General features: G+C 34.8%; 1 protein-coding gene across 2 annotated transcripts in view; it reads right to left on the bottom strand.

The window, feature by feature from the left end:
- Positions 1–22,489, bottom strand: part of LOC109532758 (protein jagged-1b) — a gene marked incomplete at both ends in the record, with an annotated part of 43,319 nt that overhangs the window by 5,918 nt on the left and 14,912 nt on the right. For both annotated transcript variants that reach the window (XM_048665309.1, XM_048665310.1), the window contains 5 exon segments: positions 2,370–2,523; positions 6,521–6,648; positions 9,048–9,257; positions 11,044–11,157; positions 21,595–21,828. In XM_048665309.1, coding sequence (XP_048521266.1) covers positions 2,370–2,523; positions 6,521–6,648; positions 9,048–9,257; positions 11,044–11,157; positions 21,595–21,828 — 840 coding nt within the window.

Raw genomic sequence — 22,489 nt, 5'->3', positions numbered from 1 at the left:
TACTGGCAACTAAAAGTGAGCGGCAAGCCAGAGTGAGTGACATTTAAAATCCGCTGCAAAATAGCCATATGAAAATATTAAATTAGAAAAAGATTTCGAAAACTGAACACTCTTGGAATGGACACTCTTAGACAAACTTACCCTTATTTTTAATACTAAATATGTAAAACATCAAAATTGGGAATTTTTTATTTAGAAAACGTTATTTTTGGGCGGTTTCCTGAACTTCGTTTTGAAACAATTTTTTTTAACAGTTCGTATCAAAATGTGATCAACAATATTTTGTGTCTCGTTTTTTTAAATTTGACAGGAATAGAAAATTTTCTTATGGAATCCTATAAACTTTATGTGGGAAGCACTATTTTCAAGCATTTATTGTAAAACGTGGTTAAAATAAACCAAACTGATAATGCCTCACAGATATAAGCTTTCGTCTACAGATATTTCAAGGTAAAGTTCATTGCTTCCAATAACAAATATTCAAAATTCTAAGCAGAATCCGAAAATAGTATAACATTTATAGGGTTTCAAGAGAAAAAAATGAGACAAATGATAGTTAGATCGGTAGTAATTTGGTGCCCAAGTTCGGAAAAATTCATACAAATCGCGTAGACGGATTGTGATATATTTTGATTATTCCGTACTTTCGTAGCAATGGATTTAATAATTTAATTTTGTATTGTGATTTGTGAGGGTTTTTTTAAGGCCAATACAAGAGCAATGTTTTGCCTTTCAACATTTTGATTTGTGACGACCCTCCTGCTAGCAAGAAGAGACTGGCCGAATAATTGGCGAACCGGTTCGGTCATAAGCCGCGATTCGCAATGTCAAAAGTAATAACATTACCATTAATGCGATAATGATAAAAATGTTTATTGCCGACCTTAAAGCCCAGACCACTGTTTATACATGTACTACATCGACATACCCACACTTTTTACTAAGTGCTAAACTGCAATGCCGCCATGCGAAGCAGTCCCATTTAATAATTTTCCCGTTTTTAATAAGCGTGTATATTGGGCGAACTTTTTTCGGGATTTTTATAACGCTTCGGCATGGGAGTTTTTAACTCATCCGCGTCAATTAAGCACCCTATATATATACCGTGGCAGACAAATAACGAAACCATGGACCGGTCCGGTCTCATTTCAAACACGGCGGGGGGTCGCAAGTTTCCCGCAGATTTTGCGCTCCCTCCATCGCAGTTCTGTCTTGAAATTACCTGTCAACTATGGATTCACCGGCGAGATTCATGCCCTGTATAATAATGCTCTGATTTTCTAAATGCAGGAAACGTGAATATTAAAGCGCTCAAATTGATGTGGCCTCGATACAGTTACATAATACAACAAACCACGCAAAATTAACATAATGTCGGAAAGTTCAAATATTTAAATTACTTTTTCGAGCAGATAATTGCTTCGGAAACTATAGGGTGATTCAAAACCACTGTCATTTATACAGGCTGGATCAAGATAGGGCATCCTTACTCTGGCGGTATGCAGATAGACAAGATAAAACTCTCTCAGGGGTTTTATTGGAGGTTTTACGCGTTCAACTTTTTTTCTGATGGTTGAGAAAAACTTTAGGAATATTACAAAAAATATTCACAAAACTTTTCAATGCCTGATTTTAGTACTGAGATCTATAAACTCAACACGGCCTTAATCGTTGCTTTGGAGTAGAGCACTGCCTTCAATATGGTGAAAAAATGAGATTTGAGTTGTGATCACATTCACTTAGATCTTAAACAAAGTCATTATGACTTTCCTAACAGATCATTTGGTAAGCAAACAAACCGCGGATTTCAAGCTTTTCTCATGTAGCCAACTGGACTTATTTAGAGTCTTCATTAGAAAGGAAAACTTTAGGAATGTGCGGCAATGTTATACAATCTAAATTTTGAAGAGCACAATCAAAAAACTAACCACAAACACGCTGTAACGCTGATGTGCCTTTCAACAAATATTTGCCTGGATTCCTGATTGTCGCAATTTTTCAACAGAAAAAGCTTCATTTACGTCTAGCTATAATAATAGTTTGCTAGATGTCGAATATATCGACAACAAGAGACAACAACCATTTACAAGAGGGATAATTTTTGTAAAATCCACTCAATTTTTTAAATTATTTTGGTAAGTAATTAACTTATTATTAAACTAATCTGGTGTTTTTAGTCAACCTGAGACATTTAAGCATCATCTAGGTCTTGTATTGTGCAACAGTGTTACTTTGCTACATTAACAAGCTCCAGTTGCTAAAAAAGCAATTTGCTAGATTTGAAATGAAGCAATCTACATTTTCAGAGTTGTTCGGTCGGGTGCGAACAAGTCACACTAGATCAACAAATTGACTTCAAAACAACTTACCACTTTCACATGGTGGACTATCGCAGACGATTTTTGCCTGACTGCAGTTCTTCCCTTGCCAACCCTCTGGACAATGGCAGTAGTAGTCGTTTTGCGCCTTAAAGCACGGTGCCCCATTCTGGCACGGATCTGGATTGCAATGGTCGTAGTCATTCTGAAAAAGATTAATTATTGAATTAATGCGAACGCTATTCGGGTCAATGTTGCTTAACATGAATTATCACGAATCATTGACTGATTTACCCGATTCCAACTAAATCGGCCCACATGAAATAGATAAATGCCACAAAAATAAATGGCTCTAATATAGACAGGCTGTGATACTACTACCATTTCTGCTTCAGGCTGCTATTTATGTATATAGTTTTATGGCAACATTCGCCTCGGCCTAGCTGAGGAAAATTAATCACAGCCAATTTCTACGGATTCGAATTTAAACTGTAACAGTAAAACTGGCCAGCTAAATGATCCAAATATGCAAATATTCGGTATAGGTTGAAAAAGTAGTCGCTTCGATAAATCTGTAGCAGGTTGTGTAAACGAAAACGCGATAAATCAACTAAGAGGCAACTCTAAGGTGTTAGAAATAGGAGCCCAAATTTGCATGTTCATTTAATCGCTATTCCGCAACTGTCCAAGACAGCGAACTTTTACTTCAAAGTTCAGTTCAAGTTCGGTGCCTTCCCTTTCTTATCCTGTCGTCAAAGTGGAAATTAGTTCAATTTCAAACTTTTCAAAACTCAATTTTTCACTTCAAACGTTTATTTTTCAAGCTATTTAACTGAACATTTCTAGAGTTCTTTCAACGCCCAATAATTGTTGGTATGGGCGCTAATAATTCCCGAGACTGTTTTGTATAAGCACTTATTTGTTCTTGATGTCCTCGTTTTTTACATTTATACTTCTTTTAACTTTCTATCTTCATATCGTCATATCTACAAATTGATTTTTAGTATAAACAGTTTCTTCTATTTCTAGGTTTCCTTCATGAACTGTATCTCTTTCTCTCCAGTTATCGTTTAATGTTCCTTCAAAAAAGACAATTAAAACTTCTAGAACTTCTACTAATCTCTGTGTAAGTTGTCACTTTGAAAATGCTTTGGACACTATAGAAAATTGATTAATTAATCACAATTAGTACCATCCAATAAATATACAAAGATCAATCTGCATCAATTCATAGATTTTGATTAGCATGTTTCTACGAAAAGACGATCATAAAACCAAATAGAAAATCGTTCCGGTTAATAAAATTGAACGAATTTATATTCTAATCAGTAGCCGGTTTTTCTTAATCTAATTTGCAAAATCTTTTACTTCAATTGATTGACTCTTGGTTCCAACTTTCTGCTACTGCCAATGCACCATTTCAGTTTTCAAAATATTTCTAGTTAATGAACAGACGTCTGGTTGCTTTGAATTCCAACCATTGGCAGAAGTTGTCTAATTTCCAATTAAATATTAATCCTGGTCCATAAATTATGCGATCATTATCCGACGACGATAGTCATTTAAAAATGTTAAAAATCCGAGCTAATCATTTGTTTAGCAAGATTCCCGGCATCCACGATCAATATATTCGAAATAATTAGGCATAATTAGGCAGCAATAAAAAATCGCTTTGTCAGTCAAAGCGAAGGCGCAAGTAGCAGCTTCCATACGCATTTGTTTTGTTTGTGCTTTCATGTTTCGTGCTCAATTACCTGGTTAAATGTCGCCATGGGCAGTCGGCCGCTTCGCGTATACATTAGCGGCTTAAATCGTTTTGCCTGAAGACGAACTCACGTAAACGCAACTGATTATCTTTAATATCTTCCAGTTCATATCGCCGTCAGGATTGTGTTACACTTTTTCTGCTGGCCAATTAAACGATTGTTCCGTTAATGTAATGCTTATCTCATTAGTTTCCACTGGTTCGTTTCCTTCGATTATCTGGCGATGTCTCACTTTCCTCAACCTATGGATTCGTTTTTTTTCGAATTCGAACAACTCTAATAATAATAAATTTTCATTTCTCTGTGTGATGAATATGTGAAAAATCATTTTTCGTTTTGTATTTTTTTTTGTTGGATGAAATAGAGAAAGCTCAATAAGCGACTCAATACCACACATCAAACACTCTTTTTAAGCGTGATTTTATGATACTTTTCAGGCGTAGTAGAATAATTTGTATATTTTGTTACCTAGTCAAGGAGGTTATTAGAAACATTTATCGGGTCAATTATTGTCTGGTACGTTTGAGAGATTTTTCTGAAATTTTTTCATAGTCAAATTAAACATTTTCGTTTGCAAACTTGCATTGAAATATTCTTTTCCACTTTCATGATATGCTTAATATTCTTTGAATATTGTTGGGCATTCCCGACAAATTGTCCGTTTGTATTGGGGTCAAAGTTCCGGGCATGTTCAGCATTCATTTAAGCCGAATCGTGTTTCACAGATTTGAATTTAACTGATTGTTCTAACTCGTTACTAATTCCAACTATGTTCGAAAATCCGGAAATGCCTCGGCCGAGTAACGAGCTCGCACGCATACATGCTCTATAGTCGTTCGTCGTGACCGAGATGTCGATAGCGAAAACGCAACGGAAATCTTATTGGCACATTTTCAATTCAAATCAAATGTTGTCATCTTCGGAAATGTTCAGAACCCTCCGATGCCCAATGAGAAAGTCCGTTATTCTCCATTCAAGAAGCGCATATAAACAGTTCTTTTATTTGATTCACTCGTACTGAGTGAATCTACTCAAATCTAAGCTCTAAACAATCAGAATTTATCTAGTTCCGCAGTTGGGCAACTCTGGATGTGTAACGTTAATTTTGTTGAGCGGTTATATTAAAAGTAACTGCTAAATCCAGACGGAATTTGTTAAACTTTGCTTTGAATTTAAAAAAATGAAAAAATCGGATTTTATGAGAATCTTGATGGAGAAAAGCAAAACCGTTCTAAAAGTATTTTTCTATTTTGCTACGATAATTTTTATAACGTTTTCCTTAAGGAGATCTATAAGTTCTATGAAAGCAATACATTTAGCTCGTTTTAGAACTCGAAAGATGTCATCATTAATTCAATATCTCGTATGTGTCTCAGTATGATCTTGGTATTTCTAGATTTGTGGCTCTATTTTTAGACATGTTTCTTTAAAAAGCAGCGATTTTTCAATATCTGAATTCCTTTCCTAAATATAATATTTTACACAGCCATATTTTAATAATCTCCTGAATGTAGTAGATTGTTAGCTAGCTAATGTATTTTTCCAGCCTCATTTTGAGCTGCAAGTAACTTTGCAAAAATACACATTAGTACATTTATCATTAAACCGATTCTCTCATATCTATCATCTACATTCTTTGACCGAAACGCTACCAACCGCTGATTCTAAAACAACTTAATTACAAAGAGATACATCATGTTCTGTGGGAGCGTTTCTTTTCTTTTTTTTTTGGTTCACTTTCATTACAAATTCGTGATTGAGTAGATCTGTATTCATTAGTTCTTGATTATACCTGACCTGAATTCTGTAAGAAATTGACCGGGTTTGTCGTAGAAATTGCACACTCATACAGTTGGGATCAATAAGGTCTTCATTAAGAAAAGAGCTTTCAAGTTGTTGAAATTAGTATTTCAATATTAAGTTGTCTTCCTCTTGAGCTCCTCGCATCTTGTGTGATATTTCAATTTTCCTTTAAGCCTGTCTTTATTTTCTTATTAATTTGAACGCATTAATGTGTATTTTTTGTTGATTTCTTCAATATTCTACCACCAAAATGTGGTAGAATTCTTTCGTCTAAATCTTTTTCTGCTTTTAACCATCTTTAAAATGTGTGCTAAAACAACAAACATTCTTGAACGATCACAGTGTGATATACTGAATTTCATCCGATCGATTCCATTCCATGGGATGTTGATAATTGTAAATGTACTTCCTTAGAGAAAATTACAACGCATAAAATGTATTTTTTCAACTGTAAATTGATCAAAAAATATTGTTTACACTGAACCATGTATTTCTTCAAAGCTTAAATTGAGATTAAAATAAAGAAGAATAAGCCATTTTATAAGATAAACAAAACGTAATATTTCAAGCCTAATTGTTAAGCCAAAGATAAATACATATATCACTTATAAAATGATGAAAAGCTCTGCTTACCTCACACTCATGCCCAGTGATTCCCACAGGGCAGATACACCTGTAGCCATTGACTTGGTCTACACATTCCCCGCCATTCTTGCAAGGATTGGATGCGCATTCATCTATATCGGTATGGCAGTCCCTTCCTGTAATAAAGAAATAGTTTTCAGATATTTCTGGTGCTACTTTTTTTCTGGCACACCCATACGATTAAATGCCAATTACTTCATTGGTCATGCAGGTGCGTCTTCGATATGCACACGAATGATTTGCTGCGACACCATCAAAAACCCGAAACTACTGAATCTTGTTCTTGAACGCTTCAAAGCGATAAATAACAGCGCTGAATACATACCACAAAAGAAGTATGAAAGTTAATAACATAGGTGGTTCTTAAATTTCATGTAAACCCGTTAAGGTAGACCAGATTTCGTGAGAGTATGACGATTATTAAACGGCAGTGAGTGCTGCTCGCATAGAGAATGAGCGAGAAACATGTGGTAGTTCAAGGAGTGGTCGTAATTACGTTTAATTTGGTGAAATCGTGCATATCAAATTTTTATTTTGTATCTTGATTTGTGAGATTCTGTCTTCACTTCAGAACTGCAATAGCAACAGTTCTGTCTTTTCAGTTTCATCAACATGGAAAAATTTACTTAAAAATTGCACCAATTAAGTAAAACCAACGATTCAATTTCAAAAAATGCGACGTCCTAAAGCAATTAGTTGACCCTAATCTTTTTAAATTTTGCAGCATGAATTTGAAAAAGTGTATTAATACTATTACTAAGAACCGTCTGTATGGAAGACACGGAAAGTTGAGAAGATTCTCAATGGCATCGGGAGATTTTGCAAAGAGTCACTGTTTCGTTTCAATTTTCAATCAACAAACTACAAATGTGTTGCAGCATTTGCATGAGCATACAGGAGTCTTAAACCCGTCTTTTTCTTCCTTTTTTTAAGTTCTGAAATTTAACATTTACTTGCACTTATTTCCGGACATTGTATATCTGAATTAATCATAGGTATGTTGATTTGAATAAAATCTGGTAATGGTTCGAGCGATTTCTCCAATATTTTTTTTTATATACAGGAGAGACGAAAATAGGATGCAATGTTCTTTGTAGTTCAAAGAAGCTTAAAGGTTAAAGCTAAGGTAAAAATTCACAAAATATTTAAATTTTTTTATATTTTTTATTTTATTTAAATTGTTGATTTTCTTAAATTTATCAAGTATCAATAGGAGACTGCGACTTAGTGTAAGGCCACAAGGGCACAACCTTCGTATTAAATAAACAGTAGCTAAAGGCTTCTAAAGCGACTTTTTCTGTTAAAAAAGTTGTCGAAAACAACAGTTGAGTGAGCACATTATTAATTTAATTCTGTTTTAGTTCAAAGAAGACAGTTTTTTTAATATATTAAAGTGACAAAAATAGGCTCACTCTCTGCGTACTTTAAGGCACAACTATGTTTTTTCCCAAGTGAAAAAAAGTCACCAGGTAAATGTCAAATCGAAGCGAAAAGTGAAAGCGGTACTTTTCAGGCACAAAAGATATTTTATGATTAAGACAAAACTATTGTTATTTTACACAAATTCGATATTAATCAGCACAATATAAATATTAGTTAGCAATCAGTACATTTGATTAAAAAATGTAAATGAAATGAAAAAAGCTTCAAAACGTGGCACATTTTTTTAGATGTTTTTATGCCATATGAAGACCGTAATTATGTGCCCAACCTGTATACGAGTTTGTTGCAATCTCAGCGTTTTCAAGGTTTTTTTTCGCTATGCTTATATCGAACAATTAAAAGCTCGTTTCGAAATCAAAAAAATCTACTAGTGAGACTTCGAGAGTATCATCATTTACTCTCGAATCAGTAAGTCAGACCTTCCTAATGTAGTCTAAGATATTTAGCATTGAAAATTAAAAAAATGGTCGAATTTCAAACAAGAATTTGATTTGTTGAACGAAAAGTAATTACGATGCCGAGCACTGGAATCAATTTCAATGGAATTACATCTTCAGGTTTCCGAAACATTATTATAATGAATTACTTACGCAAAAGCAGCAAAGAAACTCAACTTGCTTGTTTGCTATTTCACACTAAACGTCACTAAACTGATAGTTCGATTCGAAAAAACGACATCCACATCTTCCGTATATCCAACACCATTACCATATCTTTTAAATCGAGTTGAAAAGCGCGGCATCGAAAAAAAATAGAGAGGAATGTACGAGATCAGACATCCATCTCATCCGTACATCAACGCAGACAACGTATACAGCGTCCCGATCTAGTTGAATAAAATAGATCGTTTAAATCAAATGCTTGAGCACAGCATATTTGAATTCCCTTCGTGCAAAGCGTGGAATAAGAATGCAGCAATAAAATACCGGACTGAACTTAATGTGTGTGAATGTTCGATTTTTAGAAAATATCTGCTAACGGCATCTGAAGAGATCAGATAACAAGTGATCGAAACTGGCTGGACCAAAACGTCCTCTTACCGTTAGCTTACCTTTAATATGATCGGACTTACCTGTGAATCCAGGTTGACAGGCACAATGATAGTCGTTCACCAGGTCGATGCAAGTGGCTCCATGCTGGCATTGGCCGACACAATCGTTGATGTTTTGATCGCAATTTTTTCCCATCCAACCCACTCGACATTTACAATGATAATCTCCGACTAAGTTAGTGCAAGACATGGCATTGATGCATGGATTCTGGATCTGGCACTCGTCAGCATCTGGAAAAGGTTTATTAGTTCGATGAAGATTTCACCAAATGAAAATTTGCCTGAATCTGATATCGGAAGATGATGTGTTTTTATGTTACGATATCAAAGTCAATTTTTGTTAAGCATCTTCCATATCTGCTGCATCTTTATTCAATTTCTCATGACGTTTAAAATAGTTTTTACGAAAGTATCAGTTTAGTATCCGAGAGTGAAAGTACCAAAATGCGATACAAAAAAACATAATTAATGGTTTGGGGAAACGAGCAATTGTCCGTAAAATGATTTTTAAATATATTTACGCCACATGCATTTCAGAAAAAGTAATCTAATATTAAATAAAAGTTGCAAGTAAAATCTAAAATACAATCATTAGTCATTGATTTTTTTCTTTTGTATTCGGTATTCTGAAAATATGTAGGAATCATATGTCATATATCAATTGAGCTAAACACTAAAGAAGTATTCTTTATCAGTGTCAAAAGTAGCATAAGATAGAGATGATCAGGGCTGAAAAGTATTAATAAACAATTACATCGGTCTCACGTGAAAAAGGATTTTTATATTCTTTCCGAAAGTATTTAAAAAAATGTTCTCTTTAAATAATATATGTATATTCTAACAGTTTTTTCTTATCGGTGTTTCCTTATCAATTCATCAATTCAATCTCAATAATCTACATTTAGGTCTTAGTTACAAAAATCCTTGTTTCTGTTTCTTTTCTGTGCGCTTCTTCACTGTAGGACCAACTTTATTTGTGTCGACGTATAAAGATAATACAGCCGGTTTGTTTTTCGGATTTTTTTACGAATGAGAAAGTTAGTTGTTTTTTAATCCCGGTTGTTTCGTTTCAATTCACTTTTTGCAAAATAATTGCTGGTTATATGGTAAAAATTCGCAAACAGCGTTAATTCAATAGAGCCATTTTAGAATACTGCTTTTTTACAACAAAACATATTTGAAAGTGTGTTTTTCTGTCAACGTTTTGTTAGATTTACATCAATATTGAAATTACAACTTTAATTTTTTATCGAAAAACGTTTCGTATATGTACCAAACTTTTTTCCCAACACGGAACTGCTTGGTTTTAGCAGAAAATTTTATCCTATGATGAAAACGATTTTGGGATGTAGTCTTTAATTTTGAATCTGTGAGTAGTTTTGAGTAAATATCATGGTAGCAAAAGACTTCCGTCTTAATAACGCACCGTGTTTTTACAAGATTCCAGTGTCAATTTCCTGAAAGCTGGTATTTTTTTAAATCCAGAAACACAACAGTTTTGACATGAATGTTTAGTATATTAAAAATATAATTTCCTTTCTACAAGTTTTATATTTAATACTTTTATTGCATTGATAAGTAAAAAATTAACAAGTACAATTGGAAAAATTTTATCTTGTGGATAATATCTAATTGTTCCCTAACAAAGCAGATACATGCTTTATACTAAATCAGTCCTTTACTAGTTCCTCAATCGCAGATCTGTACTCTGGATTTTCTGGATAATTAAGTAACTAAAAAACATTCACAAAATGTGAACCACTTTGTGACAAACTGTTACCTAACCGAAGTTACAAGCTCATTCATTCTGAATGTTGAACAATATATCTTCCCGGACCAACTTCCTCATTCACACCAATTAAGTGCTACTTAAGATCGATTTGCATATTGCCTAATTCGGCCAGAACTGCCCATTTATTTTGGACAAGTGAAAGGGAAACATGCTTATCGCAAACACCACTAGTACATTAAACTGACCGACTGAAATGCAAATTACCGTAAAAATTACAAAACTTACCAAATTGACAAAGATCGCCTTCCCACGCTGTAGGACAGTCACACCTGAAGGCGTCCTCCAGATCCACGCAGGTGCCCCCGTTTTGGCATGGAGCGGACGCACATTCGTCAATGTCTGGAATTAAAAAAATATATAATAAAAAATTGAAAACCCTCCTTTTATACTTGGCTCTAGATGGAGGCAAAGTTCACTATTTGAATTAACGGCAGTAAGCCGACATTAACATTTCAATTAAACCTGAACTGTACCTAGATTTCGTGATTTTTTCAAATTAACCAACCAATCTATCTAATTAGGCAATATTTCATATAACACAAATAGTATGTTTCACGCCCGCAAATTAATTTCGTTACAAAATAGAAGGCAACCTTTCAGACAGGAGGAAGATAAATCATTCAATTGTGAGATGGTAGGAATTTTTTAAAGCGACCGATTGCGATTGTATAGATTAGATGAAGTTGTCTTTGCATGATGTATATCGTTGGCTGCACAGCATACCGATCGCGATCCACTCTTTTAAGGCTCCATAATTCAATTACGACTTTGTTATTAATCGTCTAAATAGCCTGATTAATTAATTAAGTACCAGCTCTAAATTATTAGCTAATTGCCCTTTCGCGTACGATATAAGCCGCGCCTTTGCGCATCTGGATAATTAAACAACATTGTTCGAGGATATTGACTATTTCATGCAACATTAAATTTTCGTTGAACTGTAGCAGAAACTGTAGTTTTCAGGGGAAGAAACTTCGATTTCTGAGAATCAAAGGCTGGTTCTTCACATTTTTTGAAATTTCCTAAACTATTCAAACTCTGAAAACATTGTGGAGTTGAGAAAATGGAATTTCTCTAACAGTTTTTTTGTATATGGAATTTTTCCACAAAATGTGTTTGAAAGTTTCGTACTCCCGCCAACTTAAAAGTTGATTTTTTAAAGATTATATGCTCGATTAATTTACAACTTAAGACAACATTAGAATCTGAACCTTTTCCCATTCCCCACAAGTAAGTACTTTTTGAGTCATGAATACTCGGTTATTGAAAGGAATTATTTTTTTAACTAATCCAAAAAAATTACTTGGGGAATATCTTAATATAAATCAGTCATTTTTCATTCATCAATTGGTGTCTTTGATGGATTTAGTGTGAAAAGTGCGAACCGGCCCACATTTGCGCTATTTAAGTTTTAGTTTAACTCCTGTTTTGATCCAGGCGAACTGTTAAACAAGCATCAAGTTTCCTAATATAGTCCGAAATAGTCGCAGTAAAAATCGGGTTCAAGAGGTCCTAACAATGCCAAAGAAGAAGTAAATTACTTTTGTCTCCAAAAAGTCAGAAAGTGTTGATGGGGAAAATCAATCGGATGTGTAGTTGCAAACTAGATATGCCAGTGTTATCAGATGATATAGGAAAGTCGTTCGCATTGGAAAAATAGGTTGGGTGTATGGTTTTCTTAGCTCGGTACCCGTATAAATCAGTACCGTAGCGTGCAATTACTTTATACCTCGCCCCCTTATTATGTCCATTAGATGTAGGGAGCGCTGCAATAGCCGGAGACTTAATTACGACAAAATGATGCGCTTCTCCACCTTTGACCCAGCATTCCTTCAGTGCTGCCACTATGGAGGAATGCCACCTATTCGACACGATTGCCGATATGTTCTATGATCGGGTACCCACTGACATTAAAATCACCCTATTATCCAAATCAAAGATGTTTGATTCACTCACTGCAAGTGCAGATAAGTGAGGATTGGCGTCTTCTGTTTGTTCATTTGATGCATCATCAGTAGGTACTGGAATGGCACTCAACCGATCATCTATCGTTTGCAAAAATCGTTACGTGGTTTACATCTTCAGAGTTCGGTTCTTCAAACGATTACACAACTGAAGATGCAGACATTTATTTAGAAAGAACTTTCCGGCCGCGTAAAACCCAGATTTCGATCATCATGAAACTTTTCATTGATCTTATTATCAAAAAACTCCTCCAAAAACTGTACTTTTTTAAACATATTTAATCAGTTTCAAGCACTGATCGAGACTATGGAATTTCAATCACCTCTCCTAGGCTGAATAACTAACTATTCGATAAAATTTGAACAAAATATTTCAATCAAAATGCGGCCTCGCCGGTTCAAAAAATGTCTCAGAACAAAGCAGGTTTTACTCGCATATAACAAGAGCATGGATATCAGTTATCCTGTAATAAATAATCATTCGAAAGATAGTTGGCCGAGTAAGACGTCAACTTTGTTTTATTATTAATTGATCGGCCGTTCTAAATGACAATTAGATGGTTCATTAACGTTTCTGAGAAATACCGAAGCACTAGGCTGGCTCTTCTTATCGTGGACCGGGAGAAAAAATGTCCGTAGAAATTTATCTGCTGAATCCACAGCCGGTAGAAAAAGACGATACCGAGTAGAATCTGATTTATGTCTGTAAAATGGCTTTCAGGATTCTACCGTGACGGGAACTATGGGATATTTATTTCGAGAAATTACTTAGCCAGCGAAGCTAATAAATACCATCTATATAGACCTGTCATGTGCAACTTTTCAATAGTCCATTAAGCTTTTTAACTGAATGTAATAAAGATTTTTACGGTATCAATGTAAAGCGCCATTTACTCCATAAGCAACCATAACAAACTCCTAACTATCAACAGTACAAAAAACTGGACGATTATATTCGTTATTTGATAGGGTGCAAAAAACCATCGGTTGTTTAAAGATTATCGAAAGAAAATAGAAGTTTTCACTGTTCCAACTGTGAGGCAGGAACCAAGTGGTTGCAGATCCAAAGATAAAACATGCACTAGTAATTCTCAAAGTTCAAATATAGTGTACAGTGTTAATTTTTTTTTATTTCTTGGGTTTCTTAAATGTTTCTAAACATATGGGGGTTTCAGAGAAAGTGCAACCAAAAAACAGATGCAGAAAAAAATGTTCATACAAACCAGAATCATTTTCACAAAATCCAACGTTTTGCTCAAAAGCTTGAAACCAAAATCAGCGATAAACGCAAATCGTACATACCTTTTAAATTTATTATCAATTGGTTTTAGTATCTTACGAAAAAAGTGGATTGGTAAAAAGTGCTTGGTAAATGAGAAAGTATGAATTTTGATTTCATTCTGTAGAATTGTAAATTATGGTGCCGCGATAAGTTCTGGAAATAAACAGATTGCTGTTCAATAAAATTAAGTGCAATTACAGTTCCAGCTATGGAAAGAATATAAGAAAATTGAGACAAATTGTAAATAAAACCATCATCAATGTGAAGGAAATTAAAGGTTATCAAATCGATGTGGATGGTTCATCATGAGGGAAAACAATTAAAGAATGACCCGAATGAGAAAGTAAAATGGGTATCTACAAATGTTTATAATAATAAGCAATTTATTGTACAAACGAGAGTAAAACTAATAGATTTAATATAATTCAATACAAGGAAATATATATTTAATATTCTTTTTATTTCCTGATATATGAAGAAAAACCCGGGAAATAGACGCGAAAGAAATAAGATCACTATGGCAGCAAATGGAATGAGAAACAAATGTATTGATTACTTGATTTATTAATATCCGGTTTAGTTAAATATTATCAGACAAAAATTCAGATACTCCGCGCATACGTTGGGTATTGAGCTGATTGTATTTGAGTTAATGGACAGATAGCAGAGCTCACACTAAATATCGTATAAAATTATATAGAAGAGAACATAAAGAGAAATAACTAGAAAAATTATTCAAATTTGCTGACAAAGAAACAAGCAAAATGGTTTATTCAATGCTAAATAGGTAGCGAAGTGGCCACATTAAAGGTCAATCATTGGACTGAGTTGGATGTCGATATTGAGCCGAGCCCTTCGGCCACAACACTGTTTTAGACATAAAACACATTCTAAACTAGTAAAATCTTCACTTTGTTGCCTACAAAACAGTGTGCCAGAAGAGTCTGTGTACAACATCGAAATGCAATTTAGTCCAATGTTTGTTGTGCGGAGTTCTTCGAGCACGACCAGTCATTCGTCTTAGTTTAACAAGGCGGAATTTTTTGCTTTGAATTTTGAGTTCTTCAAAAAAAATGCGCTTCTGGCCCTTAAAGGCGTTCAGAATTCGTCTAACGAATGGAGAAACTAAATATTTAGAGTCAAGTGTTTTTCTGCTTTTAACGCGCGATAACTTTCCGGGTTTCCAACCGCTTTTAATTTTGAAAATGTAATTTTTACTGAGTTTGTTTTCGCCATTTGAGGGAATTTGCAATTGTCAAATCGGTCACGTATTTATTAAATTATGCGGTTTTTCAAAGCGCTTAATAGACAGATAAATAAAATATTTTTTCACGGAAAACGCGAAAACTTTTAGGTTTTTCACGCATTTTTAAAGTAGAAAGCATGAAAATGCTGTCAGTCAGTAGGTGCGTCTCTAATGTTGTAATTGATTGTTTTAAATAACCGTAATATAGATTAGATAAAGCCATTTTCCAAGGTCTACTGTAACACACCAACAGAAGTCAATTTCCTGCTTCATTAGAGATTCCCTATATTTCATGTTATTGTATTTTCCTTGAGGCTAGACTGGTGGCAGGACATGTGAGTTAGCTAGCGTATGGTGAGGTTCACACATGAAACCTTAACAAATGAGCCCCATTAAATCATGGCTTCTGTTCTCATACCACGGCATATTTCCTGATTATTTAACATTGTACCACGGCCGATGCAAATATTTGTCGTTTTACAATCAAAACGTGTAAATCCACGGCTTTGCCAATTACTTAACGTTATTTGTTACAGTTCGGATTCTCTCTTAAATTGGTTAGCTGAGTCCATCGGTATTTGGTAGATCGGTACTCAGGACTGGCGGCGGCGAGGTTTAAATTACGCTTCCACTCGTTAAAATACCATACGGGTGAAGAACGTACTGAAATGGCAAATTTTATTAAACCACATTTAAGACGAAACTTCTTATTAGCTGGTGAAGGTGGTGAACGAAACGGGTAATTAATTGTTCAGTTAAATGCCAATCAAACGGTAAAGATATCAACGCCACAAGTATAATGGCAAATTCAGTGTGATAATTGGATTTCAAGCATTACTAAATTAATAAAATCGATTCGGCTAGTAATGGAATGTCTGTCTACAAAGAAAACAATATTGCTGTCAATAAAACAGCACTTTAATCGGTGTGTGGGAAACAAGTTACCTTTCAACTGATGAAGCTTTCAACACATTAGACAGAGTATTTCTGTTTTCTTTTAATTCGAATGCACAGGGTTTCAGTAGAAACAATGAACATGAAAAACGTAATACCATTAGCAATATTAACGTGATTTACTATCACTTTTTACCTTAGACAATTAATGGAAGTTACAAAAAGCTTTACCAACTTATTTTTATTGCTGGCTTTTCACAACAGTTTCCTTTGAACATAGATACTATTTACCTTAAAAGATTTGGTGTTCGAAAGTACCGAACTTACGACTAAACGCATTTTTTCTCAAATCTTTATAACCATTCTGAATTAAACGACAATCCATAATATAGATGAACTGTGATCTCAGGTATTTGACACGAAATAAGTAATTAGGCCGACTAATAGCGTTATCTCAAAAACTATCATTACTTAAAACGACCAATTTGATAAATATTAGCGTTGGCTCCTTCAGTCGAGCCCCTAATGGCATTTTCCCATTAACCAGAAAAAAGTAAATGTTCTTTTGATTATATATACAAACCCTCGGGGAACCGAAATAAATCTATCAACTCGAGTGTGAAGTAGCAGCTACCACTGATGATCTACCACGTACAATTATTTTCTAATCTTCCATTTCCACTTGAAACCAATTTACAGTGTGTTTGGCTTAATAGACAGATTTAGCGGTTCTGTCTGAAGATGGTAATTTAGTTTCGAATTTATGTAATTCCATCATCCAGTTTTAGTTTAGAGTTTTGACGATGTTTCTCTTGAGATTCCACTAAAATAAGCTGCGTTCAGGCACTCTGGTGATTTTCAATTTTTCGCTCATTCACTTTGTATTCAGATATGTTTGCTATAATTAATGCATTATTTCGTTCTCTTGAGTTGCTGCTATTTTATTGAACATTCAGAGGATTCTAAAGACTATCCATGACTTGGATGGAAATGTCGGTTCAGCAGATAATGATGATCCCACTTTGGCGCAATATTAAAGTAGTAAAAACTATGCGATTTCACGTTCCCAGAAGATAAATTGTAAAAATAATCGAGTAACATAAAAAGATTCCGATTTGTGGGCAAATACAACTACAATAGTATGGCAGTCGGCATGAAAGCGATTTAACAGTTAACCAATTCCGTTGCGACTAATTCTGTGAAAATACCATTAGTGCATTTTTTCGAATCACCCATATCATCAATTAAATCTTTGGAGTGTATATTTTTTAATTGTTTTCGATAGTTTGATTGAAGAGCCGCGCTAGCTTGTTTGTACGTTTAAGAACGCCGAGTTGAAAGACCGACATGGTTTAATAAATGATTGGATGGGTACTGGACGATAATAACGGCTTTAAGATATGTAGGCGTTAAATTTAATTAAAAAACGTATAACTTTCAATTAAAAACCTACTATCAACCGCAAACAGGTACCTCTATTCGGTCAAGAATTAATCCAATTCGATTATTTGAAGAAGCACCGTAACTGGTTATTAAAACCATAAAGCAGCGAAATTATTCTTTACTTCACGGTTGTCTGTTTATCCAAAATAAATGGATGGTACTTTAATGCGGAGTAAAGGACTATTTAATTATTTAAATTAGTCTTCGGATAACCTACCGAGAGTGTAATGCTGCAGTAAACTAAGGATTTTCCTCTAATGACTTGAATCTCATTTTTGTTTCCTTTCAAATATTCCACCGTATTTGATAATTTATCTTTAATTTAAGCCGATGTCCAAAATTGTGAACAGTTGGTCAATTTCATTTTCGTATTATTTTCTTTAATCCTGATTATGTTCCTAATTTAGGCAAACCATCTAAATGGTAGAACCTCTTGCGTAATGTTTAAGTGAAATCTGTACTTAACTCATGCTGATTTAAATTCGAAAACGAATCACATAGATTAAAATTACATGAGTGATTAGAAATCGAAATCAATGGCCTCAATGGGTTCGAAAAAAGCAAGAAAATTACAAGCGAAAAGACAATCATCCGCCATCAGAACCCAATCGAACCGATTGTATTCGCAGAACGCCATATTTTTCGCGCTCCGCTTTTTAAATTTGGTCGCTTCGACAAAATTACACGTTTCAACTACGGCGAGGGTCCAGAAACAAGATAATTTAATAAATAATAATTTAAAAAACGGTAGACAACTACCATTTACTGAAGAAGTTCGTCTGTGGATTCATTATAAAAGTCGGCACAAACGTTTCGCCTTAACAAAACTCAATTAATTTAAGTTCTTCGAAAATAACAGGTCTTCGGTTCGCACCAGTTCGAGTTAGAAGGCGTGGACCGTATCAGAATAACTAGTGAAGAGTTCACGAATTGAGTATACACAAACACACACACATACGTGAAAAAAACGGTAGATCTACACAGAAGTGGGTATATGTTTCACTAAGGAAAATTATTACATTCATTAAAAGCCAGATGATGAATCATTGTTGAGCGAAGTTTAATAGAGTTACAGTAACTTCAGCGATGAAAACCATGTATGAACCAGATTATCAAACGAAGGTTGAATATGGACAAATAAGAACCTTTTTTACGTTTACTAGACAATCTGGTTCTCCAGAGTCTGAGTGGAAGATAAATGAAGGAATAGATTAAGAGCGCAACAAAAAAAAACTGAAACAATTAAGGAAAATCGACATTACTTCAATGTGGGTTGGCTAGTATAACATCTTGATTTAAACGAGAAGGAAATGAATAATATACCCATATCCAGCTGATGGCGCTATCTGGGTTAACAACAAAGAGCCAACTAATGATGGAAATGAAAATAGGGTAGCCGACGTCGTCGATTCAACATTTATGCAAATAGGAGATATCTGCATTCGTGAATTATTTAAACACGGAAGGTGTGGAGGGCATTCATACCGCAATCCAATTCCCAAGCAAGGAAGAACTGTATGCAAATCCGACCACGTCCTATATGCAGATTTCGGTTTCGAATTCGCAGATGAAGACATTAAGAAAATGTTTTGATCTGGAACTGAAATCCATTACACCTTTCAGTGAGATATCGTGGCGGACGGCCGTGTATCAAGTGAGACCTCGCATGTGTAAATTTCAATCACGAAGGTGTCCTATTTGAGAAAATCCACTCTTAGATCACCATAAACATTTCAATGCAAACTAACTGATATTTGCTACTTTAGCGACAGTCTAATCAATTTTGGTTCATTCGAAATGTTGCCGATTGCACAATGCTGCTGCTGGTAAATGCTAGATTGGTAAATTAGACCTCACAAGTATGGTTGCAAAGTTTCCTTTGGGAAAGTTGCAAATCCATGTGAGATTGATCAGGAATTTTTCGATTGATCTTGTAAGGAATACGGCTTTGAAAATATTTAAATTATTATTAAATGGACTGAACTACTAAATATTAGGTGTATTATACAGGGTGATTCAGTAAGAATGGGAAATCGGGAACTGGAAATTTTACCCTTCAAATGGTGGCCATTGGGCCAATTATGCCTTACTCTACAGTTGATATTTTCGGAGATTGCGTCCAAAATTCAATATTGCCCACACTTGAAGTAATAACTTCTCACCCTGCAGGTGCAACATCAAATTTAGCTCAAAGTCTATGACAGCAATAATTTCTTCATAAATTTGGCATTTTTCTTTCATATCAAGATTTTGGGCCTTTTTCGAGGAACACTGATTCAACGAACACGAAGTTTTTATAATTCGCGAAAATTARAAGCGACACCAAATCAATTTGCACTAGTAGGCCAATAACAGCACCCCAAAAATATTTTTCCCTGAGCAGGAAGAGGAAGTTATATTGAGAGTTATTGAACATCAAGCCCTAAGTACTCGCCTTTTAAGTAGGCACTGCAAAAGGCGTAACTCAGCTTACAGTTTAAAGAATTCTGAAAAAAATGCAAAATTAATTTTCTTTTTTTTCTTCCTTTTTTTGTTTTCTTCCTGTGCATTTGGTGCCGCAAGACCCTCCCGCTCGTTTACGTTTTACCATTTGCTACGAGAACAACAAACCAACGATGGTACATTTTTAGAAAAAAATGTGTTTACCGATGAGCCAACGTTTACTCGTGAATTTTTAAACTGGCGAAATAATTCATCTGAACCTGATCTGATACATTTTTAGTTTGGCCTGTTGTTAAAACGAAGCGTTCGTTGAATCCATTTATTTCAGAAATGGGCCGATATATCGACAGGTAACAAGAATTATTAATTTATGTAGAAATCATTGCTCTCTTTGAGATTTTGAGAGCAGCGCGAAAATTGTAACACGCATCATATTCGATATCTAACAAAATTTAAAATTTCTAGTGCAAAATTTTCAGATTAACGACAAAAAATCTTGTATCTTCAAAAATATTACCTTTCGGATATTTTTATATTTATATTGCGACATTGGCCACCATTTGACGTGTAATATCTCCAGTACTTGGATTTTGCCAATCTTCATAAATCACCCTGTACATATTAATCAGCCGGTCGTATCAAGACAAAATAAGTGCCGAGTCCAGAAAAAATCAGCAGAGTTGTGGAAAAGTTAAAAGTCCGTAAAAATTAAAAAGTGTGCGAAGTCCACAAAAATTAATAGAACCATGAAAACACCCCTAATTATGGCATTTTCGTCAATAGTCTCTTCAACTCCATTCAGTTGGCTCAAACAAATAGCCGTGCTGAACTTTTCTGATAAAAAAATAACAGAAAATTATGACCAATTTTGAGCGACGATACCTGCTCTACCCTGGATACAACCTTCTTGTATTTGAATATTAGGTAACCACGTAGATCGAAAATTATACATTCGGTTAAAATCATGTGAAATGTTGATTTTTGACGAAAGACATCCTTACCACTCAAATCGCTTAAAGGGCCTCAAATGGTGTACCATTTCTATCGAAAGAAAGTGAGGAACTCAACGAGCTCAGAAATAAACATACTCTTCTCATCTCTCTGATCAGAAATAGCCGAAAATTATTATAAATTTTGTGCGAATCTTTAACCAACATGATCTATCCTGTTCTGGCCTGGAATCTACCATATTAAGCAGTTTGTTAGGCCCAAAACGATCCATTAAATTTAAAAAAACACAATGACAAAATGCTCATGTTCGACTCAAAATATTGTCTCTAAATCAAAATCATCATTGGCAGTATAGCGATTTTATCAATCAACACCCTGTTAAGTAAGGCATGTGAAGCTCACTCCTATTCTAAAAGAATTTACTTAAGAAATTGTAAATTATTATTTGACTCGTTGCAATGAGTTTATCAACTTCGCTTTTAGCATTGAGTAAAAGAAGAAATAACAAATCGCTTCGCTAAAGCAGTCTGTTTTCTATTCCAAAAAGCACTTACCAACATTACATGTGGGTCCCGTCCAGCCAGCCGTGCAGTCGCAATTAAAGGAACCACCAGTTTCCATGCAGGTTCCCCCATGTAGGCAGGGGGCGGGTGCACAAGGGTTGTCCACCACCTCGCAGTTCGCACCCGAAAACCCTTCGGGGCACGTGCACAAGTAATTATCGGGTGCGGTGTTCTCGCACGTACCCCCGTTCAGACAGGGTTCGTGGGTTCCACAGTAGTTTAGATCTGAAAACGAAAATAACGAGTTTACTCCTAAGCGCATAATTATGATTAAAAAGCAGTAGATTTGGATACGAAATGCTGGTACCAAACGTTTAAAGTCAATGTGAATAGTATTCTCGTTCACTTCGTTTAAGGAACCAAAATCGTTGGTGCTTCAAAATGACCGGTGATGATCATGAAAGCGTCTTGGTTATAGTCAGAAGTGGCCGACGATATTTTGGGCGATTTCTTATGCATCTTCAATTTGAAGGTATTTTTTCATCATCCAACGAATAAACACATAACGAGATATAGGTAGGCTCCAGATCTATGATCTGATTGTTCCTTTGTTATCGCTTATTTCCCGTACCGTACTTGGCATTTATAATTCTAGTATTCGTGGCAAAAAATCATGCAAATTAGTGCTAATTGTATTCAGCGAGTGTCCATGTCTCCATATAAAATGCCATAGAAGGAAGCATGTAATAATAGAACATTTCCCGTAAGAATTTCACGCAGATTGTGTAAAAAATGTTTGAAATACCTGCAATATCTGCATTGCCAATTAATTAGGTCTTACCATGGTATGGTATCCACGGAACTTTGTATATTTGAATGTTGGAGAACTACGGCCTTACAACATACATTTCATTCAATTACTTCTGATAGAGCACAGAAACTATGA

This window comes from Dendroctonus ponderosae, unplaced genomic scaffold, assembly GCF_020466585.1.
Source record: "Dendroctonus ponderosae isolate FM_Combo_2020 unplaced genomic scaffold, Dpon_F_20191213v2 Dpon_F_20191213_30, whole genome shotgun sequence".
NCBI classification, from domain to species: domain Eukaryota; kingdom Metazoa; phylum Arthropoda; class Insecta; order Coleoptera; family Curculionidae; genus Dendroctonus; species Dendroctonus ponderosae.
This window is presented reverse-complemented; position numbering and strand designations above follow the sequence as displayed.